The 16,588-nt window shown below is 55.7% G+C and overlaps 1 protein-coding gene across 3 annotated transcripts in view; it reads left to right on the forward strand.

The window, feature by feature from the left end:
• Positions 1-16,588, forward strand: part of TBC1D22A (TBC1 domain family member 22A) — a 238,357-nt gene that overhangs the window by 78,969 nt on the left and 142,800 nt on the right. For all 3 annotated transcript variants that reach the window (XR_012078732.1, XM_072973722.1, XM_072973723.1), the window contains exons 6-7: positions 1,099-1,227; positions 4,415-4,477. Coding sequence is in view for 2 of the 3 variants with exons in the window: in XM_072973722.1 (XP_072829823.1) it covers positions 1,099-1,227; positions 4,415-4,477 (192 nt within the window). In the remaining variant the exon portion in view is untranslated. The remainder of the gene's footprint in view (positions 1-1,098; positions 1,228-4,414; positions 4,478-16,588) is intronic.

Consider the following 16,588-nt stretch of genomic DNA (forward strand, 5'->3'; position numbering starts at 1 on the left):
CAGGAGGCGGCCGTGCAGGGGTGGAGATGAGGGCTGGCCCGCCTGGGCATCTGGTCCAGCGAGGGAAGATGCTTAGCCTCGTCAGTCATTTGGGAAGTGACCTTAAATCCGCTGGACAGAATGGCTGAAATCTAGATTGACAATACAGAGCGTTAGGGAGCAGGTGGGAGGGGCATCAGCGACCCGGGATGGGGGAGGGCAGCGGCCCCGCTTCTCCTGGCCGGGAGGATGGGGCTGGACCGCAGAGGGCCCTGGGGACTGCTGTGGGGCGATGGGGCGCTCTGATTGTCCCCTTTGCCCGATGTCCCAGAACTGCTTACTCAGAAGAGGCCCCTTTTGTTTTATGTATGATCTGGCAGTGCTGTTGACTTAAAAGTACAAAATACAAGACGGGAGTCTGGCCTCTTCACGGCCACCCTGTGCTGCCAGACCCCTTCTGGATGTGTCTCTTTAGGTGTGGGGCCTGTGGCTGCCAAAAGCACAGCAGTGCCTGGAGGGAAGGGGCGTACGGACGTCTGGGTGTGTACACACGTGTGCATACGTGTGCATGTGGTCTGCATGGACGCTAACGCCTGTGTGCGCACATGCTCAGTGGTCGTGGGGCCTGCAGACTTCGGGCTCTCAGTGGTGAGGCGGTTAGAGGAGGCTGGTTCTGCCTGTCAGCCGTGCTTTAGAAACGCGTTCAACACCAGCTGCCCCGGCCCCCACCGCGTCTGGCCTGGCCGCAGGGGAAGGTTGGTCTCCTGGGCTGAGCCGCCATGCCTGAGCCCAGCCTCATGTCCTGCTGCCAGCGGGGAGAGGGGTGCCCGCTGCTGTGCTCAGCTGCCGCCTCCCTGTGTCCCTTTCTTTTCTCGCAGCTCGTTTTTCCTCCCCTGGGTGAGATTTCAGAGCGCCACGCTCGTTTAAGGTGTGAGCTTTTTAACTTCAGACTTCCAGTAGAGACTCCATGGATCACCATTAACCTTAGTACTTTGTTTTTGTTTTTGTTGATTGATTGAAGTATAGTCGGTTACAATGTGTCAGTTTCCGATGTACAGCACAATGTCCCAGTCATGCGTATACACACATGTATGTCTTTGTTGTTTTTTTCTCACCCAGGGTTACCTTCCTGCCAACGTTGACCGAAGACCAGCCACTCTCCAAAGAAAACAGAAAGAGTATTTTGCCTTTATTGATCACTATTACGACTCTCGGAATGACGAAGTTCACCAGGACACCTACAGACAGGTGGGGCCGCCCTTTCCGTCTTGTGTTACTTGCAGTGCTCTGACTTGGTGAGGTCTTGCTGAGGGAAACCAGATCTTCATTTTCTGATAAAGAAGTAAATTTGAAAGCGAATAGCGGTGAGTTTCTTCTGATAGTGGGACCTCGTTTACCTCCAGTTCCTTCTGCCGAAGGGGAAAGGGCGTGTTTAACGAGAGGCACGCAGCTGACAGCCGAGACCCAGGCAGAGCGCCGGGATCTGCATCCCCGGTGGGGACATGCCTTGCGGCTCATGAGCTGCTGTCTGCCCGGAAGGTCGGGAGCAGACGGTGTCTGGATCGGGTCAGACGAGTGACCCCACTGGGCCCCGTGGGCACTGTCCCCCGCTGCAGTTAGGGACGGGATGTCGGCACAGGAGAGCTGTGCTGGCCGGCTGGGCCCCAGGGAGACGCGGTTCAGTTCATAGGAGAAGTGTAGCCAGCTTATAATCTTGCTTTTTAGTTGAATACAAAATGGATGTAATTATGGCCTTGAATGGTCCGTTGACAGTCCGTGTGCGTAATGGGAAAAATACTTAAAGCTGATTTACAGCTCACAGTGCGCCCAGGACTTGCCGTTAGAACGGCTCAAGCCTTCGTGATTCCCACTGTCTTCGTAACATGTGAGGAGTGAGAATGGCTTGTGCTGCAGTTTAGCAAAGCGCTCGGTGTTCACTGGTAGCACCGCCTCATTTTTCTAAAATGAACTTCTGGTTTTCCTGAGACTGGTCAGTGTTTCCTTTTGGAAACCCCCCTCTAGGTGAAGGAGATTTGCCAGATTTTTCTACCTCAGATGTGAGTGAGCCACCTCTCTCTGCCAGTTTAGTACATGCTGTGAAAAAGGGCCAAAGACGGGCCTTCCCTCTGATTGATCATCTGGGGTTCCTTAAGTTCCACGGGCTCTTGGGAAGCCCCTTCCCAACACGGGTGCCGCGGGAGCTCTGGGGGAGGAGTGTCTGGCTTAGGCGTGAGGAGCAGGCAGATGGGGCCGCGGGCCCCTCCGCCTCTGCCCATGCTCCCTCCGCTGGACTTGGCCTCCGTCTCACACCTGGCGGCTCCCGGGCCACACGGAACTGCCACCTGTCACCCTGGGAAACTGACTTGAGACAGATCGCACTTGCATTTGGTTGGGGAAGTGTTAGCTCCCCTGGTTTACCTTCTCACCTCACTGGTTTTCAGGGGTGGGTAAACTTTGGATTGTTTTGAATGTGTTTTTGATGTGTTTTTATTCAAGAAAAAGACGTCCAAAGGCTGACAGAAGCATCTATCTGCAAGATTTACCAAGCTGCATTCTAGTATGAATTTCTTAAGGGAAAGTTAATTAAAAACGGGCTGCATACATCTTTATTTGGTTACTGTGATAGGTAACAAAAAGCTCCCATATTATTGTGAATTCCCCAAATGTTCCTACATTAATATAACTGAGAAAAATGGAAGCCATGGTGGTGTTTCCACGGGCCCGCTTGCTTTGTGCGGAGCACATGTGCCCCCTGGACGTGGACCCTGTGCGGTCCAGCCGCGGCCGATCCAGGCTCACCGTTAGGTCAGAGTGGACTGGCCTGGGTGTGGGGCTGGGGCACCCTGGTCTCTCCCCACTGCCCACTCGCGGTGTTTGACCCATAGACAGACCTTGGCCTACCATCACCCCGAGGGGTGTGGCCCGGCCCTCCCACAGCACTGGGGGCCGCCTCCCCCATACCTCTCTTGTCCTCTCTTCCTTTGGGTTTTGTGTTTCCTCTTTGGATGAAAATGCCGTGTCTAAAGCACACAGTCAGTCAGAGCTACAGATTCATCTGGGGTGTCCTCCCTGCTCTGCGGGTTCTGCAGATGTCGTGGCCGTCCTGACTTGCCCGGTCCTGGGCTTGAGGGCGGGCAGGTGGTCTGGAGGGTGCCACGAGCACCCTCTGTCAGATGGGCTGTGCTGGCCCCTGGCTTGCCCAGGGCAGACGTGCGCCCATGTGACTGTCATTGTGTGGGAACGCTGAGCTGAGCGTGGCCCTGGAGGACGCCCTGGTGAAGGGGGTGAGGTCGGGGGGTTCTGAGCTCCTGCAGGTGGCCTGCTGCAGTCTTCTGACCCCACCAGGCTGGAACGCTCCCTCCCCTTGTCCTCCAGGTCTCCTTCACACGTCAGCGCCGCCTGCCCGGCTCAGCGCTTGCCTCCTTGCGCAGAGAGGGTGAGGACGGTTGTCTCTGGCGCTCCTTCAGTGTCCTCTCTTCACCGCTCTGACTTTCCTCTCCACTTGCTTTCATTGCTGCCTCGCGGTCCCTGTTCCTTGAACACTTCAGTCTGCGGGCTCCTCATCCAGAGCAGGCCCATGTCCTCCCTTAGTACCACTGAGGGGCTGCTGACCCCCAGGTCACACAGCCGGCACCTGATGGACGAGCGTGCTGGGCCCCAGGGCCAGCCATGTGCTGGGGCCGCAGGCTAGCGGGGCCGCGAGGAGGCCCTCAGGCCTCGGGGGTGTCGGAGCTCTTGTGTCATGAGCAAGGACTGGGTGACAGTCTGGACTGTGGGCCCCCCACGGCACTGAAACGTGCCTGTCTCCCCAGCCTGTGCGGGCCGTGCTCCAGGTGAACGGGGACAGTGCCAGCGCTGGCGGGGCGGGCTGTTCGTGTGGGACACCAGTGCTGGTCCCGCGTGTTCTGCCCTGGTTGCCTCCTGAACCTGCGGTTGTGGGGGTCAGGCGGGGATCAGCTGATTCTTCCAGAGGTTTGGAAATGCTTCCTTTGAAAAGCATCCAGGATTCCCCAAGGGCTTTGTAAAGTGGAGAAAAACGTGGTCTGGGCGCCAGGACGAAGCTGTCAACAGCGGAAACCTTGTACTATTGATGGACTTGAATTGCTCCCCGCGTCCGAGGCTGGAAATCAATGTTTACTAATTGCTATGGATTATGTTCCTAAGTAGCCGAGGACCCGCTCCATTCCCCATCATGCAACGGCTGCTGTTGGCTGGGACGCTCAGCCCAGCCTGTCCTGCTGGGACTGGGCCCCTCAGGTGGAGCCTGCCTTCTCCCCCCCAGTGCACGGGCAGCCTAGAGGCCAGTGTGTCCAGAGAGCAGGTTCGGATCCGGAGGAAACCCCTTGTGGTTACTAAGTTCTGCTCTTGTCATCTTAGTGCTTGTGGTGATGTTCACCGTCTTTTAAAATCCATGTGTCTTTCTCCCCATCTGCAGATCCACATAGACATCCCTCGAATGAGCCCCGAAGCGTTGATCCTTCAGCCCAAAGTGACGGAGGTAAGAGCGGGGTCCGCACGCTGTTGTGGAGGGCGCGTCCCTTCGTGGGGGAGGTCGGCACCCACGGTCCTGGCGGCTTTCCCCGCGGCAAGTGGGGTGGCCCCTGGGTACGTCAGCGCCCCTAGGAATCACTGGTGTTCTTCAGCCGTTGTGACAGTGCTGTGTGGTGTGCTGTGTGTGTGGGGGACACTCACGGGTCCGCCCAGGCTGGGACCGAGAACCCGCTCAGTCTGACCGGCAGTGTTGAGGCCGCCCGGGTTCTCCAGGCCCGTCCCTGGAGGCTGGCCGCTCTCCTGACTCAGGTTTGTGGCTCTTCACGCCTCTAATGTGTGTCCCGGGCTGCGGGGAAAGCAGTGTTCCGGACCTGGGTGGCTCCCTGGTTGGTCTGGTCCCTTTTTTCCATCTACGTTGTTTTCTAAGACTCGGCCACCCAGTGTGTCCAGCTGGTATTTACATGCCCCCACTTCTGTGCCTTCTTCCAGCCGGTGGGCACTCGGGCGGGTTCCACATTTTGCTGTGAGGAACGGGGTTGCCTGCAACCTTCGTGTGCATTTCTGCAGGGCCCACGGGAAGAGCTCCTCAGGAGTGTTGACGAAGAAGTGAGGTTTTTGTTGCTTGCGTGTCGGCCTGTTAACCTTGCCAGGTGATGTCCACACGCTTTCCAGGTGTGCTGTCCCCACTCAGCCTTGGTCTGCGGGATCCGAGGGGCCCTGGTGCCCCACCCCTGGGGCTTTGTGCTGCGAGGCTTCTCGAGTTTTGTCCTTCTGGTGGCACTGTCGTTGTCCTTTCTCCGATCACAGTGGAGCAGGCGTCTCTCCGGGTATTTGTGTCCGTCTGCGCTGCTTCTGGGAAATGCTCGCTCCTGTCTCTGCCCGCTGTCCTCGTGGGCGGTTGGTCTGAGCACGTTAGGGAGTCTGGCGCTCCGCAGTTCGTATGTGGCTTGTTTCAGATGCTGTCTTCCTGGCGGCTGTTGTAGTGTGGTTGAGCTTGTCCATCTGTCCTGCAGGGTTAGCGTTCCTTGGGAGACCCTCCCCTCCCCACGCATCATAGAGCCGTTCTCCCTCGCTCATGTCCGTCACAGGGCCCGGGCGTCTCACTGTTCGCCCTGCTTTAACTCCTCTGTGCCCATGGCCGTGAGGCGGGGCTGCAGCGTGCCTGTCTCACGCGGCAGCCCTTCCAGCGCCGTGCTCGGGCCCCGTCGCCCCCCGCGTCTGCCGTGGCCCCTCTCTCCACGTCCTCTTCCTGCTTGCAGAGCTCTGTGCTGCGTGTTGTCTCGGTGTTTGGGAGGGGAGCCCGCACGCCCTCTTCCTCATCTGAAGCCATCAGATCGTCCTTGAACCTTGCTCTCCCATGGAGGTCTCAGGGCCGAGGTTTTCACCCCGACTCTGCGTTGAAGCACGGCTGCTGTACAGGGTTGCGCACGTTGCAGGTGGGCAGCGAGGCGGCTCACAGCTTGCGAAGGCTGTGCTCCGCGTGGTCATGAAGCCCTGGCTGTGCTCCCTGTGCTGTGCAGCGTGTCCCTGTGGCTTGTTTTACACCCAGCACTTCGTACCCCTCCGTCCCCTCCCCCGTCCTGCTCCTCCCCTCCTCCCCACTGGTGACCACTAGTTTGCTCCCTAGATTGTGAGTCTGCTGCTTTTTTGTGATCTTCACTAGTTTCTTGTATTTTTTAGATTCCACTTTTGTTTGTTTTTAATGTCTGTTTGATTTATGGTTGGAATTGCACAGAATCTGTAGATCAATTTGGGAGAATTAACATCTTTATGAAATTTAGTCTTCATTTCCATGAACATGCTAATGCCCCATTTTTTTTGGCCATTCTTTAATGCCTTTCAATGAAGTTTTAAAATTTGCTCTGTAAAAGGTTTTGTGTATGTTTTATTAGGTTTATTCTTCGTTATCATATTTTTTGTTGCTATTACAAATGGTATCTCTTTAAAATTGAATTTTTTTTTAGTGTTTGAAATATTTGTTTTGCATCTCGATTGCTCCAGGAAATGCACTTTTAAACTCTTATATCTCTTGTCTGTTTAGTAAGTTTGTAAAAAAAAAAAGTCCAGGGTTATTAAAGCAAAAGCACTTTTAGGTTATAGAACACAAAAGGAGAAAATTAGATTTCCACCGAAGTTGTCGTTTTGAGGTACTTCTGTCTGATTGTTCTTTTCAACCAGCTGCGCTTATTGTGTTTGGAAAACAGGAGACGACATATTATAACCTTGTTTTGAGTTACTTTTAGTGGGAGTAGAGTCCGCCACGTGACCTCCAGGTCACCTTCGCTTGTATGTTTTCCTGCCGCTTTACCCACTCTTTGTGGGGCTGAGCTCGCGGGCCCCCTGGTTTCAGAGTGGGGTCCAGCCACTGCTGGTCTGCCTGTCTGTGACGTGCGGGGACCACCAGCCTGTTGTTGGAAGTGGCTCTGCCCGGCAGCGGGTTTCCCGCAGCGTGGTCCTGCCTTCTGCTCTCCTAGGGCAGGTTGTGTGAGTTTGAGGGGAGGGGTGGGAGGAGAACGAAGTGACAGACAGGGGGCTTTAGGAAGAGCCTGGGTGTGGGTCTCGTGTTAGCCAACAGGCAAAGTCAGGCTGTGGTTTCTGGCTGGGTGGGAGTGAGGCTTGGATGTACGGCAGCTGACAGCAGGGCCATGACAGCAGTGGCTTCATGCCGGGCGGGAGCTCACCGCCCTCTTAGGCACGCATCGTCCGCTGCCCCTCCGTGTTCACTCGCTTCACGGTCCAGGCTGGCTGCTCTGGCTCCCTGCATCACGTCGGCATTCCACCAGCAGGCAGAGGGAGACGTGGAGGGGAGGGCGCGCCCCTCCCTTCAGAGGTGTTTGAGGGAAGTTGCTCATGGCACTTCTGCTCACCCCGTGCGTGCTTGCACCTGGCTGCGCAGAACCAGGACGTGCACCTCTGACTTTAGCTGGCCGTGTGCTGCACTGAAGCTGGGCTTGATGACTCCGGAAGGAGGGTCATCTTCTGCCCTAAGGTTCCCCATCTGTCCGCACCGCCGCTTACCCGTTCAGCGGGTGTTGCCCGCTTCTGCTCTGGCGCTTCTCCCCCGCCCTCCCTTTCTCTCTCCCTCCCCCCCCTTCCCCTGTCAGCTCTGTTGAGAGATGATTGACATGAACCGAGATTCACCTGCGTTAGGCGTACAGGCAGGTTAGTTCTGACGCCTGTGTCTAGGACGGTAACAGCCACTTGAGTCACAACGTGGAGCACTCCCTCACCCTGGAACGCCCCTCTTGCCCCTTGCTGCCATCTCCCGTCCCCGCCCCCTGCCCTGGCTACTGCTGGTCTGCTCTCTGCCTCAGTGCTTCGCTTTTAAGAATTTCACAGGCCTGGAATGGCAGGAATTGCAGGGACTAGGGAGGAGCTCCCTCGCCTGGGTAGCGGTGCGCGTTCACCGCCCCGTGAGCCGGCCGTCTTCCTGGGGAGCTCTGCCGCCTTGCCAGGGGGTGGGTGCTGGCCGCGTTCCATTTCCAGGCCACTACAAAATGCGTTTGCTGAGCACCAACACCTTCACTCCTAAGTCCAGGAGAGGCCTCTGTGTCCCCCTCTGGTGAGTGCCTAGGAGGGGAGCTACTGGGTGGTGTGGTAGTGTGTGTTTATGTACCTAACTTCTAGACTCTTGTCCAAGGAGGCTGGGCCAGTTCACACCCCCAGCCGTGACTGAGGGTCCTGGTTGCTCCACATCGTTGTCGGTTTGTGGTATTGCCAGTCTTAATTTCAGCTATTTTTTGAAACAGGCGTGTGGTGGTGTTTCCCAGGGTTGTAACTTGCTTTTCCCTGCTGGCTGCTGACGGTCGGCGTCCTTTCCCATGCTGGTCTGTCATGCACAGGTCCCTTCGGTGAAGGGTCTTTCCCATTTTTTGCTCTTTAATTGCTTTTGAAACCTTTAGCCTGCCTGTTCCCTGGCCTCTCTTAGGCCTTCTGAGTCACACTTCTGGGGTGGAGCCTAGAAATCCCTATTTTAAGGAAGCACAGCTGGATCTAGCTGCCGATGGAGAGAGGGGTCTTGAAGTGAGCAAACGATGCGGGCCGGGCTGTTTGCACTCAGGAAACAGAAGCAGGCTGGAGCCAAGGCCTTTGCCCGGATGTCCCCACCCCTAGGCAGCAGGTGGGCAGTACAGGCCCCAGGAGGAGCTGGGCAGGGCCAGGCGGCTCTCCTCCCGGATTTCCCTCCTCTTAGCTGTGCTGCGAAGGTGGGACTCCCTGGGTGACTCTTCTGGGGGCTGCTCCCACCTGACCTCCCTGGGGACCTCCTGAGCTGGGGCTGCCTCTCAGCCTGCGCTCTGCTCTTCCGTCCAAGGTGCGTCTGAGCAGACCTTACGTCTGTCTGGTTTTCAGCCCTGATTCTGGTGCCCCAAGCGGTGCACGGCACAGAGCAGCTGTTCCCAGGTGCTGGCTGCATGAGCAGCTGTCTGGATTCCTCCTCTTACCTGTGACCCCAAGTGTCTAGTTCTTCTGGGCCTCCAGAGGGATGTTGTGTTGTGGAGACGCCGTTCCTAACACCCTGGCTGGTGTGGCAGCCCCTCCCCCACTCTGACTCCCACTTGGCATGTTTCACGGAGCTTACGGCCTGATGGGGTTCGTCTTCTGTCCATGAGGCCTCACTCTTCCTGTCTGTCAGCTCCTGAGATCCCGAGGGCCCTGGGCCCCTTGACTGTCCCGGCTGCCTGGAGCCGCACAGGACATCAGAGATTTTGTTGAAATTCCTAATTAATCTTTTTATCCAACACGGTTATTTGAAAGCAAAACGCGGAACTTGCTTTCCTGCTTGCTCTTTGTATCCTCGGTCCAGCTCTGAGTAAATGCCGCCTGTTGCTTGGGAAAGTCTGGACTCTGAGCGGAGGCCCTGTGGCCCCTGCGGTGGGTGTGCTGCGCTCTTTGGAAGAGCCTTGCTCAGTGCGTGGCTGGGCCTCTTCTGCTGATAAGCTCATCATCTCTGAGTCCCTTCTTCTCCATAATTATTATATTATCTGCCCTCTGGTTATCTGCTTCTTAGAGCGGTTTCACAAATTAGGGAAATAGGATGCTTTTTCCGATTAGCCATGGAGAAGTGATGTCTCATTACACTCAGACAGACACAGAGGATAATGAAGCACGCAGGCTTTTAAACCGCGTTATCTGTGTACAGCCTTAGAACTGGTGTGATGAGTTTCCCAGGCCCTAAAGGGCGGTCATTTTCTGGGAGACGCGTCAGCAGAGCGCAGGTGTCCTCATACTGGTCTCCCTTCCCAGCTGTGAACTCTGTGCAGACAGACCTCCCGACCAGAGCCTTTGCGTGGAGGGGCGTGGCTCCCTGGACACCCGGGCCCCGGGGGCGTCGGGGAGGGACCTGGAGGAGCAGGCGTCGGCTCTGTCCCCCAGGTTTCCGGGCTTTTGGCGTTGCACGTGCCGGCTCTTCTGCCTAGGGGACTCCTCCCCGGCCCGCCCTGCTCGGTGGCCCCCTCGAGCTGGCCAGCACCCCCCTTCCTGCCGTGGCTGGCCCGACAGCGCCTACCGGTTTCCCACGGGCCGGCCCCGTCTCTGTCCCCGCAGACTGAATTCTCGAGGGCGGCAGCCTCCGCTCGGCGTTTCCACCTCTGGTGACTGACGGACGTTTTTCGGCCTGAACTGCGAGTCTGAACTGTCCTGCTGGGATCCTGGCCGTGGCCGGGGGCTCTGGCTCCCTCTTCTCAGACTGGGGCTCTCCCCGGGCAGAGCCTGGGGCTCCTTTCTCCCCAGGGTCCCCTGGTCCCAACAGTGGGCCCGGCATGAAGCACAGCAGGCGCCGGACCAGCGTTGGCAAGATGAGTGAACTGAAACATGCGCTGCTCCCGGGCGGGCAGCCGCTAGGTCCTCGACGTGAGAGGCGGTGTGGGCAGGTGCTGACAGCCGGGCCGCCCTGGGTGGGCTCAGCGACCCCTGAGTCTGCGTCGTCTCACTCCTCGTCTCCTCACTCGGTCTCAGTTCACCCTTTTTTCCACAGAGGTGGGGACGCATTTGTGGGAGCCCGAGAGAGACATGTTCTGTTATCAGTTCGTTACACTCTTCTGGTATATATTTTGGGCATCTAACCCGTAGATCTTTCCTTTTCTCTCTTTTTGGTTTTATGGTGAAATAGAGCAGAAAGGTGTCCATAACATGTACGTTCGATTTAAAGAAAAAACTAAAAATTAGCTTCCCGATACCTACTGTCAAGCTGAAGGAATAGAGCAGACGAGCTCCATTCAGGTCCCGTCCTTGCTCCACCCCAGGCAACCGTGCTCTTGAGTTTTGACTAGTCCCTTGTTTTTCTGTGGTTTTACCACGAGTTCGTGTGTGTGGTTTGCATTTTTAGCCTGTGTTTGTAGTGGAGCTGTGCTAACTGTGCTCGCTTGTCATCAGGCTTCATGTTACAGAATTGAGGCTCTAGGCTCCGCCCGCTGCTGTGTGTGGTCGTAGCTCATGTTCACGGCTGTGTGGTACTCCCTCATGTGCTCTGTGCTTTACTGATCCAGCCCACTGTCAGTAAGCACCTGTGCTTTTTCTCAGAGTGTCGCTGAGAGCATTATGAGTCCTGGTGTGCGTGGGGGGCGCCCGGGAGGGTGCCGTGGGGCTGGCGGCGAGTGCCCAGTGCTGCCCCTCACCTCCGCTTGGACCTGTGATACTGAACGTGCCCCAGACTTCCCGGGGGGGTGAAGTGCTGTCTCTGTGCAGCGAGGTCCCACTGCTCTCGCTGCTGTTGAGGTTAAGTGCTTTTCCATTGATTTCTTGGCCATTCAATGTCCTCTCGTGGGACACCTTTGCCTCTGTTGTGACTGTCTGTCCTGCTGATTTGTAGGACTTCTTAATATAATCTGGATGCAGATTCTTCTTTGGAAATACACGGATGCACGCATTTCGGTTAGTAGGTTGAGTTTTCACTCTCACTGGGGAGCAGCCGTTCTTTCTTCAGTGCGGCCGGTTCAGCGGTCTTTCCTTTGCGATTAGGCCTTTTCACGGCCTAAGATATCCTTTCCAGACTCATGATTTCAAAGAAATCTTTTGTCATAAGAGTTTTTAAAATTTTGCCTTTTACATGTAATCCATTCAGATTGACTTTGCGCAGAGTCTGATAAAGCAGCCTGGTTTCTCTAGACGTCCCCACGTGGGTCACCAGTGGGGCCCCTTGCCCCAGTCAGCCCTGTCACACAGGCTTTCATGTGTGTGGGCTCCTCCCGAGCTCCCCGCCATGCCCCTGGCTGTCCACCTGTCCGTCCGTCTGTCCGTCTCTGGCCGCCGTCGGCCTGCCTTGGTCACGTGGGCTCGATGTCTGGTAGGACAGGCCCTGGTTCTTGCCTCTGGCTGCTCATGGCCTTCTGCTTTCAGACGTAAATTTAAAATTAACTTGTTACGTGTCATAGAAACCTCAGAAATCACGTTGAATCTGTTGAACAGTTGGAGAAAATTAACATTTTGTTTTTGCATTTCTTTAGTTCTTCTGATCTTTTAAACTGTGTTTTCTTCTTAAGTGTATTACACAACTTATAAATTTATTCATAGATATGTTTCTAATGAAGTATGTTTAATTTTTAGTGGCATTGTCTGATTTTTTATTGACAGTATATAGAAACGCATTTGACATTTGCAGTTATTTTTATAGCTGGTAAACTCATTAATCTGTTTCATCAAATCTCATGTTTTGTGTGTAGGAATATTTGAGTTTTTAAAGAAGTTAATCATATCACTTATGAACAGTGACGGTTCCATTTTTTAAATATATTTTTATTGGAGTATAGTCAGTTTACAGCGTGTCAATTTGTGGTGTACAGCACAGTGCTTCAGTCACATAGGAACATTCATATGTTCATTTTCATATTCTTTTTCACCGTTAAGTTACTATAAGACATTGAATATAGTTCCCTGTGCTCTGCAGTATAAACGTTGTTTATCTGTTTTACATATAGTAGTTAGTATCTGCAAGTCTCAAATTCCCGATTTATTCCTTCCCAACAGTTTCATTTTTCCTCTCTCTGTTCTGTATATGCTTCTCTTTGCCGGCCACGACTCCCACTGCAGTACTGACGTTAGTGGTGAAAGCGGGCGTCCTGATGTCATTCCCAGCCTAAAGGAAGTCTTCAGCATTGCGTCATTGACCTCACGGTGTTTACTCTCGGCTTTATAGATAGCTTATGTTAAGGATGGCACCTCGCTCGTAGCTTTGAAACCCTAAATGGCTGTTGAGGTTTAAAACATCCTTTCCCCCTTTTCGTCCTAGACGGCAGTGTGAGTTTGCTCCTTTATTGTACTGATGTGGTGGGTTTTTTTAGCAGACTTCCTGGGGGCGAGGCGAGCGTACGTCCCCGAGACAAACCCCACGTGGTCAGGATGGAGTCTTTTAATGCCTCGCAGGATTAAGTGTGTTAACATCTAACGTGCCGCCCTGCCAGGAGGGGGAGGCTGGCTGCTCTTTACATTGCAACATGCTCTCTGACCAGCCCCCGATGCTTCAGTTACGCCTTGATGCCCAGCCCCACCAGCTGTGTTGAATATTTGGTCCCGTAGCGGTGGCACTGTGATGTTTTGTTTGAAGGTGGTGGTTCTTTTCTGTGCTTCGGTTTTGAGTGTGATGAAGCATCTGTGCTTTGCTAACCTATCAAAACAACTGACTTGAGCACAAAATGTGGGACGTAAATCAGCCTGTTGGGAAGAGGTGAGGGTGGAGTGGTTCACACACCCGGCTCGGCATTGTCGCTTGCTTAAGAGGGCGCTCCCTGCTAATTGTGCTGTGAACCTGCAGTCGGTCGGTGGCTGCCTTGGTATACTCTGTGTATGTTTATGTGATAGATGGTGGCCTCTTAATCCACATTTTAGATTTGTTCTAGACTCTTACTTGTGATTCATTCATCAGGTGTTATAATTCGTATGGGGAGAATGTCCCTTGAATCATGTTGCAGACTCTCATGTTGTAAATATCCCTTCTTTCTGAGCCCACGTTGCTCCTGGATTTGGGGGGATATAAATCCCTCAGGTCTCCTCAGCAGAGCTGTATATTTGGTTGCTCGTCTCACAGAAATTATCACCATAGTGCTTTATATGCTGTGAAGGCGTGTTGCTGATGCGTATGGTAGAATTATGGTGTTTTCAAATATCAGATTTTTTTATAAGTAATCATGAGCATGGCGACATTACAATTTCAGTAGATTTCATTTTTTAATAATGCAAAACACCTCCACTCCCCAAGTGTGCTGAGTTGCTGGCCCCCAGTCCTGCCTGGGAGGCATGTGGAGGGAGGGCGGTAAGGTTTAGAAAGTGAGGAAGACGGAGTCAGTAGAGGGCCTCTAAGCCCCTCCGGGGAGCCCTCTGTGGAAGAACACCGCCGCCGACGTCGAGTCTTAGGAGAAACCCTGCCTGGTGCTCAGGTTTCTGCAGTTGGGCGAGCGAACGGGGAATACCTGTCGCTTTTTCGTTTTTTTTCAGCCCTGATGGTAATCGTAGCAAGTATTTTTACTAGTGTTGTTGAGTATACATTGATCTGCAGAAGAGAGACTCTGGGAAGTGCTTACAGTTCGAACTACTTTGAATGAATTCCTCGTGTCTAATAAAGTAAAGAACGCTGGGGATGGCGACAGAACCTCAATAGCTAATAACATCCAGTGAGTCTCCATTGCTAGAGCCGCCTCAGACTGTTCCGTATTTTCATTACACACGTCCTCACCCGGAGGGCACCCGTCCTTGCTGGTCCGTTGGCAGGTGACACCACCACTTAACCTGCCGGCACGTTCACTTCAGAGTGAGTTCACGCTCTGTGACAGAGCTTTTGCCCTCTCCGTCTGCCATGTCCTAAACTGCCCTGCCTCTGCTGTTGTCTTGTGCAAAGGAGTGCCTTGTTCTCACCTTTCCTGGGGCAGCCGTTAACAAAATACCTGGGTTTTTGACATGCAGAGTTGTGGGGACTGTGGCCCCTTCGAAGGAATGCCAGTGGCCGACCGCTGGGCATGTGATGACCATGGTGTCTGTCCCCAGCAGTGTTCTATCGGAGGGTGGGGCACCGACAGCCGAGCGTGGACCCAGCAGAGGTCCCAGCCTTAACTCCTACCCCCTTAAGTGTCACACTGCTGCACTTTGAAAACACCCGTTTGGAAAAAGCGACCCACAGTCAGTCATTTATGATTTGAGAGCAAAAGCTCAGAATGCCTCGGTGCGTTCCTTGACAGATGAGCACGCGGTTATTTGACGCGGGCCTAGAGGTCCTGCGGTGCAGGTCCCTCTGAGCTGGGGTCCCTTTTCCCGCGTCCGGCTCACTGCTGTCTAATCTGTGGACGCTCATTGTGTGGTGGCATCAAATGACAAAGTGGCCTCAGGAGAGCCCTCTGAGATGCCATCCTGATGCTGGCTCGGTCGGGAGCGCCTTTCCGGGCCGTGCGGTGGCCTTGCTGGCATCCGAGCCGAAGGTCACGAAGGCAGGAACTCCCGGGGGGCGGGGGGGACCTGGGGCCCGCTGTCCTGTGTCACGCGATTGGGGGGAGCTTTCCAGCTTTCCACTGAGTGACTCCGCAGTCAGCACTGCTGTCTGTGACTTCAACATGGAAGTGGAGGCGCACGCAAGTGCAGTGACTGAAGACAACAGATACAGAACAGATCAGTGAAGGAGGAAGACAAGGGAGAAGGGGCCCCGCGCCCTTGCAGCTGGGCCTGTGGGTCCTGATCGCAGGCGCTGTCCTGCCCAGCAGCGTCCCGGCCGGCCTGTGGTCGCTGCCCCTCTGTCTGCAGCCTTCACTGAGCCAGGTGGTCACACAGCCGATGAATCTGGGGCTGCGCTAGGCGTCCTACAGCCCTGCTGCCCGGGGCCTCAGAGGCCAGTGCTGCTCCCGACCCCTGCAGCCGGCGTCCCGGGGGAGGGCTCGCAGAGCGGGGACGGGGGCGGGCAGCGCTGGGCAGCGGGCAGCTCGGGGCAGCAGGCACGGGGCAGACGCCGGAGTGGGTGCTTTCGGCACGGAGGGCCCTGTGGAGGCGGGCCCGAAGCTCAGGCCCCTTGGATCGCGGCAAGGAGTTTACGTCTTGCCTCCAGGAAGCCACGGGGCACGGGAGGCGGGACCTGATGTGGTCACGCCCTGGCAGCCCCTGAGCCACTCCCTGGGGCGGCCAGTGCAGGGTGTCGGCAGGGAGACCACCCAGGAGATGGTGGCCCCCGGGCCTGCTGCAGGGGACTGGGGAGAGGGCCCGGAGCTGGCTCTTTTGGGGGCTGCTTTGGCGGGGAGAAGGCCCGTGGGAGTCACAGCTCCATCCTGGTGCGTTCGGCCTGCCCTCAGGGCGGGACGGCCCGGAGGCCTGCGTCTCTTGGGTGGCAGGGCCGGGGCTCGCACCGGCTTGCAGGTCTCTGTGGGCTCCTTGCGCGCCTCCGCCTGCCCGCCACTGAGTGCCGCCTCTGTTTCACGCTGGAGCTGCCTGTCCCTCTATTTACACGTTACTGGGATTAAAGTCTTGAAAACAACACTTCCACGTCATCAAGAGAGATCAAGTAGAGTAGACCTAGGTAATTTGAACTGACTGATAACTTTCCTTAGCTACTAGGAGATCTGAATTCTAAACTTTCCCTCGAAGTAGTCTGACTGCTCCCTTTCCACGTGCGCTAACGTCTCAGGGCGCCTGCACTGCGGCCGGGATGCGGAGGTCAGCGGTGACGGCCGACTGCTCCTTCGTGGCGGGAGCCGTGCCGGTGCCGGGCTCCAGAGGCCTGTCCCCTGGAGGGACGGCTCGGCCACCCCGCCACGCCGCCTGCCTTGCTCCAGGACTGATTCTCCCCGCGTGCTGTCCTCAGGGCCCTCACACAGCACTCGGGGGCCCAGCCCATTGCAGGACAGTTTGCTCCGGACTCTCCCCGGGAGAGGTTGGGCCAGGGGGAGGCTTTGCTCTGGGACTGAGGCAGGCGTTCGGGCCGGCCCAGGCCCCTGTGGCTTTCTCAGGCCTTTCGTGGCACAGCCAACTGTCCCCTCCAGTCGCGCACGCAGACCCCGGGTCGCTTGCACTTGGCGGGACCGTAGCTTCCCGGTCAGTGCTCCCAGGGTGACGCTGGCAAACTCATCTGCTCTGAAATGCTTTTCTTGGTGCCCAGGCCGCTGAGGGCAAAACTATGTCCATGCTTGTGAGCAGGTTTACAGCTGTGTGTGTG

Source organism: Vicugna pacos, chromosome 12 (assembly GCF_048564905.1).
Source record: "Vicugna pacos chromosome 12, VicPac4, whole genome shotgun sequence".
Classification (NCBI taxonomy): Eukaryota; Metazoa; Chordata; class Mammalia; order Artiodactyla; family Camelidae; genus Vicugna; species Vicugna pacos.